Below are 10,543 nucleotides of genomic sequence, written 5' to 3'. Positions count from 1 at the left end.
ATCGCACCAGTTTAATGTTAGAAAATTATTTTAATTTCTTAATTTGTTTGTGGGTAATACATATATTAATTATAATAATAAATTATGATAATTCAAATTAAATGACTTATATAATGGTGATCTCATTTGTTGTTATAAATGCTAAATTGAATAAGTCATTATTACTTTTGATTTTGAATTAAATGAGAATAAAACCAAATATTATCTTTTGTTCTTTAGATAAGGATTAATCTCTACATACAAGTGTTTTGCATTTACAAGCTTTACAAGTCTGAACGAAACCCATCCATAAAACGCGCTGCTTATGTTACGTGCCTTTTTAACAGAATTTTAAATCAATTCAAATCAATTAATGCGCAAATATATAACTTCCATTTTTCAAAAGATTTCGTTTCTTTTTTTGAGTTTCTTGCCAAATTTGTTGGATCTCCTTCGTGCGTTCTCTCTTTGCTTCGTTTTTTTTTTCGATTTTCATGGTTTCTAAAATCAAGCTTTGAAATTGTTTTGAAGATAATGGAACTTCAGAAATACACCCAAATGATTACATAAATATACCCAAACGGTTATAGAAATATACCTAAACGGTTACAGAAATGATTACAGAAATACACCTAAACGGTTACAGAAATACACCCAAAAGATTACAGAAATACACCCAAATGATTTAAGAAATAAACCCAAAACAAGGGGAGACAGTATATTTCTTCTTGAAATCTTTTAATGTTTTACTGGTTAAGGATGAGACACATGGCAGAGACAATAATCTAGAAGAAAAACCTAGAAGAACAGTAAAACAGTACCTTGAATAATGTTTCTTCCTTTTTTCTGATAAATTTTTATGGAGATTTGTATCTTTTCTTCTTAATTTCTTCTACTCTTCGCGAGGAGTTGGAACGTTTCTGCAGAATCGTAGTAATTTGTTTCGAATGTCCCTTGAATCTTGATGGTTTGCGTTTTGATTGAGGAAGAAGAGGAAGAGTGAACGTGTTGTGGAAGGGGCGCGTGGACTTGGAGCAACTTGTATAGCTTGTAAGCCAAAAATACTTGTATGTGTAGCAGGCCTTGGATTTTAGATATATTATCTTTTGGACTTTAGATACTATTTTATTTTCAGGATTTCGGTCCCCAATATACAAAAGCCGCCTTTGTTGCTCTTTTCCCATAAAAAGAGTTGCAATTCAGCCGCCTAAAGATACAGAAGCCTTTGGTTGATGAAGATCGAAAGAATCACAAGATCCAAATCCTTTCATCAATTTTTGACTTTTATAAATAAAGGTACGGTTTCGCATTATGATATATTTTTGGTGATTCAATATGAATAATATAGGTAATAAAATAATTTATTCTAACAAGTGATATCAGAATCATTCATAATTTGGGCACCGAAAATATTTAATTTTATTATTATTTTATTCGGTACATGTTAATATTGCGTAGCTTACGTTAACATTATCGCACCGCAAAATTATATATATTATGGATGAACACTATTCTTCTACGATCCTCACAATTATTGTTGCACTTATATAATATATACGGTTGTGGATGTTGTTTGGGTTATAGTGCTCTTATATACATTCTGACATGACCATTTACATACATATATTATTGATCCTTTGGATATATATATATATTTTGTTGCGTGCTTATAATGTAAGCGAAGCATATTTTGGTTAATTTTTCTTTATATATAGAATGATGTTTATAAATTAATGATTTATATACGGTTTTCATCTTTTGTTAAATCAATTGAGTATTATTGAATTATAATTTTTTTAAATTTAATTGTGTGTGTCATTAATTTGGTATAAAATTAATTGATTATCTTTTTAGGATATAAGGATTAATATGTATATGTCATTTATATAAATATTAATTGATCCAAAAGTAATGGATCAAGAATTTTTGGCACATGAGTTATAATCATGTTTTTTTTAAGGTCTGAAAAGATACTATTAAGATTTAATTTTTTTTTAGATTTAAATATTTTTTTATTGTTACATAAGAAAATCAGTAACAATTTAAATTATTATACTCACTTATTTTATAAAGATTTGGTTTTTAGTATAAATTGATTGAGCATTATGCTGTCAAAGTAGCATCTTTTGTGAAAATTGATTTATTTAAAATATTAGGAATATGGTGATATGGAATTCATGCAAATATTGATCAGCCCAAAGAAAGGCCTATATTTGACCGAATTACATACACATATTGATGGTAAATAAATATTTCGGTAACTAATTAAGAATAAAGTAATGCTTGTTATTTATGCGGACAATAATCAGTCCAAAGGAAGTTTATTGTTTGGCCAAATAATAAGCATTTTACACTTTTGTTTATTTTTTATTAATTATGCGGTCAATAATCGGCCAAAGGAAGAAGGTTATTGTTTGGCCAATTAATAGAAAATATATGCGGTAATAAATAGGTTGCGAAGTTTAAGTCTCCATGTGCGCATTAAGTTGGTCCAAAGAAAGGTTTAATGTGTGATAGGAATTTTGACAATATTTGATTACTGCAATGAGAGTATCACTTACATTTAATTTTTTTATCCAAAGATTGAAAATTAATGTTGTTCTAGATATCTCAATATGAATTTTTCTCACTATTTAATTAATGTTTACTGCATGTTCTTTTTGTTCTAATCCAGAAACTATGACTTTAGCTACCAATATTTCTGCACAAATTAGCAGTATTCCTATGCTGAATGGTTCAAACTTTAAAGTTTGGAAGGATACCGTGGAGATTGTCTTCGGTTGTATGGATCTAGATATAGCTCTTCGAGAGGATAAACCCACTTCCACTCCGGAAAACCTTAATGAGGTTAAAATAGAGAAGTGGGAGAGATCCAATCAAATGAGTATTATGATCATGAAACACTCAATTCCTGAGGCATTTCGGGGCTTAATTACTGAGGATAAAGATGCCAAACAGTTCCTAAAGGATGTTGAAAAATTCTTTACTAAGAATGAAAAGGCAGAGACAAGTAGCTTTTTTAGCAAACTAGTCTCCATGAGGTATAAAGGTAAAGGGAACATAAGGGAGTACATTATGAAAAAGTCTCATCTTACTTCAAAATTGAAAGCACTAAAATTAGAGTTGTCTGAAGACTTACTCGTGCATTTCATTTTGATCTCCCTTCCTGCACACTTTGGGCAATTCAAAGTGAGTTATAACATTCTGAAGGACACTTGGTCCTTAAATGAGCTTATATCTCACTGTGTGCAAGAAGAAGAGAGGCTACAGCAAGATAAAAGTGAAAGTGCTCACATGGCCTCATCTCCTCAGTATAAAAGAAAGCGTGATACTACTGCGAATGTGCCTTCTCAGCAAAAAAAAGATAAGAAACAGGATAAAGTTTCAACTTGTTTCTTCTATAAGAAGGTGGGACACATGAAGAAGGATTGTACCAAATATGCCACCTGACGTGTAAAGAATGGTATAATTCTTACTTTCGTTTGTTCTGAGGCTAGTTTAAGTTATGCACCTGTTGATACTTGGTGGGTAGATTCTGTTTCTACTACTCATGTAAGTGTTACTATGCAAAGTTGCCTGTGGAGCAGACCGCCAAGTGATGCTGAAAGATACATCTATGTGGCAGACGGCAATATAGTTGCAGTCGAAGTTATAGGAACCTTTAGATTATGTTCCACGAGTGAATTTTACTTGGATTTATTAGAGACATTTTATGTACCTTCATTTAGACGGAATTTGGTTTTTGTTTCTCGTTTGGACAAATCAGGTTATTTTTGTTCATTCGGAGACAATAAAGTCAGTGTCTTCTATAATTCGAATAATATTTGCTCTGGTCATTTGGTGGATAATCTATATAGGCTTGACTTAAATTCTTATAATAATGAAGTACTGCAAACGGGTACAAAACAAAAACTAAATGAGAATTCGGCATCATTATGGCACAAATGCCTAGGTCACATCTCTAAACAGAGAATTCAGAGCCTCGTGTCGGATGAAATTTTTGGACCCCTAAATTTGGCGGACTTTGAAGTCTACATTGAGTGCATAAAGGGAAAAAGGACAAACGAAAGAAAATTAGGTGCCGATAGAGCTAAAGATGTCTTAGAACTAATACATACCGATATATGTGACCCATTCTTTACTGTCTCTTGGAATGGACAACGGTACTTTTTTACGTTCATAGATGATTACTCTCGTTACGGGTATCTATATTTAATTCATGAAAAGTCTCAAGTCTTGGATGTTTTCAAGTCTTTCAAAGCTGAAGTTGAACTTCAACTTGGAAAGAAAATTAAAGTTGTCAAATTTGATCGTGGTGGTGAATACTACGAAAGATATGATGGTTCAGGTGAGCAACGTCCCGGGCCTTTTGCTCTTTTCCTAGAGGAGTGTGGTATTGTTCCGCAATATACCATGCCAGGCAAACCTAGCATGAATGGTGTTGCAGAGCGAAGGAACCGAACTCTTAAGGACATGGTGAGAAGTATGATTAGTCATTTTTTCTTGCCTGAGTCACTCTGGGGATAAGCCTTAAAGACCGCAATGTACATCCTTAATAGGGTGCCAAGCAAAGTAGTTAACAAAACCCCATATGAAATTTGGACTGGAAAAAGGCAAAGTATAAAGCATTTGCATATTTGGGGATGTCTAGCGGAGGCGCGACCTTATAGGCCGCATGAAAGAAAATTGGACTCAAGAAAAATTAGTTGCTACTTTGTTGGTTACGTCGAGCGTTCACGGGGTACAAGTTTTACAATCCTGCATCAAGGTCTATTTTTGAACGAGAAATGCGAGATTTCTTGAGGATGTTGAGTTTGGGGGGAAGGAAATATTAGAAATGTTGCTTTTGATGAGGATTCTATAACTGACAATGATCAGGACCTTGTACCTATTATTGTTTAAGATGCAGTTATAGTACAAGAGTACAATGAGAATCCTACTGTAGATCTAGTTACAGTACAAGAGAACAATAAGAATATTGTTGTTACTTAAGATACTGCTACAGTACCAGAAAATAATAAGAATCCTCCTCAACCCCAATCCATACAGCAAGCTCAACAACCTCAAGAAGTGTCATTAAGGAGATCCAATAGAGAAAGGAGAAAATTCATCTATGGTCTCAAACAAGCTTCCCGTCAATGGTATCACAAGTTCATCAAGTCATTACCTCATGGTTTTGAGGTAAATATCATAGATGAGTGTGTATATCGCAAGTTCAGTGGGAATAAATACATCTTTTTGGTCTTACATGTTGATGACGTTCTACTTGTCAGTAACGATATAGGCTTATTGCATGAAACTAAGAAATTTCTATCGAACAAATCCGAAATGAAAGATTTTGGTGATATCTCTTTTATATGTACACTCATAGGGAGGGAATGGACAAGCCAACATGTGATGAAAAATCAGCAGCAGCTAAACATGAAGCAACAACAAAGTGGGTGATTGAGCTTGAGCAATTGACAGTTAAAATTTCAAGAAAAGCACATCGCTCTAGCAGCAAAACAGCATTAACAATCCAAGTTGCAGCAACAAACAGTACAAAGAACATGTAATTTACTCAGTCAACCCTCTTTCCAATGAATTCAACAGTCAATTATAGGTAGAGAGTGTAGATCAAATAATCAAGTCTCACGGAATCAAAATTGAAGTTCAATATGCATTAAGAAACTAACTAATAATCCTAACAATGAGAATTTACACAGCAGCAATGTAAAACATCAGTCTCAGCAATTTCCATTAACCAACCCTAATCCTAACAACTCAAGAACAATTGAACAAACTAAATATAATGAACTACAAACAATGATTGCACAGACAACAGCATTAAGCAAGCAAGACCTAATCCACTATCCACGCCAGATTCTCTAACAACCTAATGTAACTAACTAATCTAACATAATTGAAATTAGCTAAACAAAACTAACTAAACAATATTAATTAACTAATTGCAATAACAGAGTGAATTAAACAAAGAGAAATAAGACATGGGAAGCACGGGGGTGGTAATGAGAGAGAGAGAGGAAATGATGGTTGGGCCCTAGTAGTGCGCCGGTAGAGAGGCGGCGGCGCGGCGGTAGTGGGTCGCCGAGAAGGTTGTCGTGGACGAACGGTGGGTGGAAGGAGAGTGAGAAGAGAGAGAGACTAATGGGAGTAAGGGAGTGAGAAAGAAAAGAAGACGCGAAAAGAGAGGAAGGAGGAGGTCGCCGACGTTGATGGTGGCTGACAGAGGCGCAGCGGTGATCGAAGCAAGGGCTGAGGAAGAAGAATGAAAGGAAAAAAAGGACGAAGGAAGAAGAAAATGGCAGAAAAATTTGAAAGATTGGGGGAGGTTACCAAACGGCGTCGTTTTCGTTGCAGGGACTTATATGTCCTGTTTCGAATTAATCCCTGCCACGTGGCCTCCATGACGGCGAGGTCAGCGTCACTTCTGCCAGGTCAGACTTTTCCATCCAGTCCAAACGCCTAAACTCAACGGAAGAATTGAAATGTCCACGTTTTTTGGGGTGAGGGACTTAAATATATTTTTTTTGTTGAGAACGAAAATATCCACACAAAAAAAAAGTCAAGAATCTATTTGTCCTTTACTCTTAATTTATTATTATTATTGTAACACATGACTCTTCTTAAAGAGCGGTAGCATGGTTTGGTACCCTCGTCCTTTTCAGAAGTAGTTATTCACTAATCAGATTTTATATTTTGATTTAGTCTGAATTCAGATGATTTCTTTTGATAGGAAAGAAGTAAGAAATTAAAGCGAGACTGAACAAATGAATTTTGCATGATGGTGGATGGATGGATAGGAGCTAAGAATAACAGTTATTCTCCAATATGAAGAAAAAGAATCCCAATATTGACACATTTATGATTTCTCTTGTAATAGCCACCTAAATACGACATACAGTTGAAGCGAACAACAGGTAATTGACCAAAAGCACCCTAAACCATATGAAATCAAGGACTGAATCTAAAACTACTTTGCCCTTGTCATCGAATAAAAAAAGAAGACAAATAAAAACACCCGCCCCATTTCAGATTAAAAAGGTAAACAACAGTAACCATTTAAAAAAAAAAGTTACGTCTTCTTCTCTTCTCTTTGTTGTAGGTATGCCATTGAATTGAACTCTATCTACAATTTTGGAGTGTTGTTCAGACAGTGTAGTGCTGTTGGATTGTATCAATGTCCAAACCTTTTAGCTTCACCACTGACTCAACATGTCCCTTTAGTGTGTGAAGCTCACGAAGCCTGTAAAACATAGGTGAAATTATAAAGAAAATTTTCATGTATTTGTATGCAAACAAAAACCAAAATGAAACAAGCATTAAACGTGCCTCATGAGTATGCATGCAAAAGTATTCAGTAAAGGGTGAGGTTGCTAACCTTGCAACTTCGGCTCTTCTCTTGGCTTGCTCGGCAATCTCGGAGAGTTCCCTATAACTATTCTTCTCATTGAAGATGCCGGAAGTATCCGGTGGTTGAAGACCATGCAGAGTCCTCTGAGCAAGAGCCCACTGAGCTTCCCTCTCTTCCTTACCGTAGTCTTTCTTGGTGGTGAAGGCAGTCTGCCATGCACATTTTTTAGACAAGAGTTCAAAATCTACTCTTGGAAATTCTCATTTCAACATTGCACAAAGAGGAATAACTGAATGAGCAAAGAAAATACCTTGTTTTCTAGCAGATTTACCCAAGCCTTGCCGCTCAAGATGTAGCGGATGGCGAACTTCATGAAGTCCAGAGGAATATAGAAGACAACACTGTAGAGCCAGATGACTCCAGCCCAACCCCAACCAATTCCTTTCACCTTTGCAAATCCCCAATCCGCATATACTGCTATGATTGTAGCAATCTGCAAAGACAATATGCAACAAGCTAGAAATGTTATTCCCTAGAAAGAAACTAGTTACATTCTATTTGGATCAGCATCACACTTACCAGCTGAGCAATAATAAAAGCAGAGACCAATAACAATCCGGGGCGTTCAACGAAAGACCAGCTGCGCGAACGAGTTACAAAGATCAAAGCCTGGCTAACAATACTGACTTGTAGATACAGAGCAGACATAATTTCATCATGACTAAGGTGTCTAACTCCAAATTTGTCCTGAAAAATATAATCATGGGGGCTATAAGTTTGGTTCGAAATAGAACTCTAACAAGATAAATGCTGGAATATATGGCAGTTATATATTTCTTACAGGGAAGAAGCTAGTTTCTTTCATTGCCCAGAAGAATATGACAGTCATCAATGCCAAGTAACTTCCAAGAACAGTCCCAGTGGCGAATATTTCTTGCAGTTTCCAGCTGTCAGGCAAGGGAGATGGTTTCACACGATCCTTCGAAATTGTCATTATTGTTCCTAATAGTATGAAAATGAATATGTTTAGATCTCCAGTGTCAATAAGCATAGGCATTAATAGAATTCAAGTCTATTTCGAAAGGAATATCTAGTTGAAGCCTTACCATCATTTAGAATGGCAATGATCAAAACCATGAAAGGCGAGAAGTCAAACTTCCAGATAAGTGCAATGAGCATGAAGCCAAACTGCATTCAGAAAATAAGAGAACCGAAATTGATTAATATTCATTCAATCCTTTTCATATGAAATACATATGGTAATAACATTACTATCCACTTACCACTATACGGATGGTGATAGATACTGCATAGATCTGAAATGCAAAGAAAACAAAACAAATTAAATCAATTTATATAAAGCAAGAGCAAAGGAGATTATGTTAATTAAGAAATAAGAGAGCAACCAACCGTATAGTTCTTCATTCTTTGGAAAATAGCTCTGCTGGTTAAGACTGCACTAACAATAACACTCAATCCTGGTTCAGTCAAGACAATATCAGAAGCACTTCTTGCAGCATCAGTGGCATCAGCAACAGCAATTCCAATATCAGCCTTCTTCAAAGCAGGAGCATCATTGACACCATCTCCGGTCATTCCACAAATGTGTTTCCTCTCTTGTAACTTCTTGACAATTTCATATTTGTGCTCTGTATGTATATAGATAGGAGTTGATAAGTACATATCTCAAAAAGAAGGAAATGGAAAATTTTAACGAAATGGTAAAGTGTGAACCTGGAAATACTCCAGCAAATCCATCAGCCTTCTCAATCAGCTCTTCCACTGGAAGTGCAGCAATACTTGCATCCTTGTCTTGACCAAGTAAGGAAGCAGACGGATACATATTTGTTCCCATCCCAAGCCTCCGGCCGGTCTCCTTAGCAATGGCAAGTTGATCACCAGTAATCATCTTGACATTTACCCCGAGGTTAAGAGCTTGTCGGATAGTCTCAGCACTATCATGTCTTGGGGGATCAAACAATGGCAACAAACCAACAAACTGCCATGGACCACCGGCACTTTCCTTTGTTCTCTCTGGGACTTCCTGCAGAAGTAGCACCAAGGGGATTAGCAAAAGAGAATGCAAAACCTCAGAACCTACTTAAAATTAAACATGAAGATCATATATGGCCTAACCTGTCTAGCAACAGCGAGCGAACGAAGCCCTCTGTCTGCAAACTTGTCAATAATAGCATGGCACCTTTTCTTAGCATCTTCCCTAAGGTTACACAAGGCAATGATCTGTATACCAAGAAAATTAGATCAGCATCAATGGAGCTACTGCCTACTAGTAATAATTGACAAATCTCCATAAGTGTGAACAATGAGATTACCTGCTCAGGAGCACCTTTGCTCGCCCTGTGCCAATTTCCATCAGAATCGATGTAAGTCAAAGCTGTTCTCTTGTCAACTGGATTGAATGGCAAGAAATGCACCTCTCTTATCCCAGCCCTTGCCTGCAGAAGGAATATATTTGTTAAAATATTATATAAGCATTGACATCAACATTTTCTTTCTAACAAGGAACTCAATGGTATTGGTACCAGTCACAACTCACAAACCTCTTTTGGGTCAGCAAGCATTCCAACAATGGCAGCATCTATTGCATCCTGATTTTCAGTCCTGGAAGCCCTTGCAGCAAGAAGGATAACATGTTCCTTGTCCACACCCTTTGCAAAAACCTCAATCAAGTTCCTGTCAACGCTCAGCTTGTTCAGGGTGAGTGTCCCAGTCTTGTCACTGCAGAGGACATCCATGCCGGCCATTTCTTCAATGGCAGTCATACGCTTGGTGATAGCACCCTGCTGAGAGAGCCTGTGAGAGCCAATGGCCATTGTGACAGACAACACAGTTGGCATAGCAATGGGGATTCCACCAATCAAGAGGACCAACAGGTTGTCAATTCCATCTCTATATTTGCGATGCTGAATAGGGTACATGACTATGATCTCAGCCAACATACCAACAGCAATGGAACATATGCAGAAGTTTCCAATTGCTGTGAGAACCTTCTGGAAGTGTCCAACTTGGTTGGTGCTATCCACGAGGTGTGCCGCCTTGCCAAAGAATGTGTGGACACCAGTTGCAATGACGACGGCTTCAATTTCACCTTGTTTACAAGTTGAGCCAGAGAAAACCTCATCCCCTGGATTCTTGGTGACCGGAAGGGACTCTCCGGTAAGAGCGGATTGATCGATCTTTAAAGGATCA

General features: G+C 36.5%; 1 protein-coding gene and 1 long non-coding RNA gene across 2 annotated transcripts in view; both read right to left on the bottom strand.

Moving 5' to 3' along the window:
- LOC110264775 lies at positions 468-896 on the bottom strand. The gene is made up of 2 exons (XR_002350965.1): positions 634-896; positions 468-577 (listed from the first exon to the last, which is right to left on the bottom strand). It is a non-coding gene; the product is annotated as an uncharacterized LOC110264775 (long non-coding RNA).
- Positions 6,782-10,543, bottom strand: part of LOC107642569 (plasma membrane ATPase 4) — a gene marked incomplete in the record, with an annotated part of 5,922 nt that continues 2,160 nt past the window's right edge. Inside the window, 12 exon segments of the mRNA XM_016345967.2 lie at positions 6,782-7,225; positions 7,361-7,542; positions 7,644-7,826; positions 7,913-8,080; positions 8,175-8,335; positions 8,440-8,521; positions 8,617-8,649; positions 8,744-8,982; positions 9,068-9,377; positions 9,470-9,574; positions 9,667-9,789; positions 9,895-10,543. Of these exon segments, the coding sequence (XP_016201453.1) occupies positions 7,129-7,225; positions 7,361-7,542; positions 7,644-7,826; positions 7,913-8,080; positions 8,175-8,335; positions 8,440-8,521; positions 8,617-8,649; positions 8,744-8,982; positions 9,068-9,377; positions 9,470-9,574; positions 9,667-9,789; positions 9,895-10,543 (2,332 nt within the window).

This window comes from Arachis ipaensis, chromosome B01 (assembly GCF_000816755.2).
Source record: "Arachis ipaensis cultivar K30076 chromosome B01, Araip1.1, whole genome shotgun sequence".
In the NCBI taxonomy this organism is placed as follows: Eukaryota; Viridiplantae; Streptophyta; class Magnoliopsida; order Fabales; family Fabaceae; genus Arachis; species Arachis ipaensis.
This window is presented reverse-complemented; position numbering and strand designations above follow the sequence as displayed.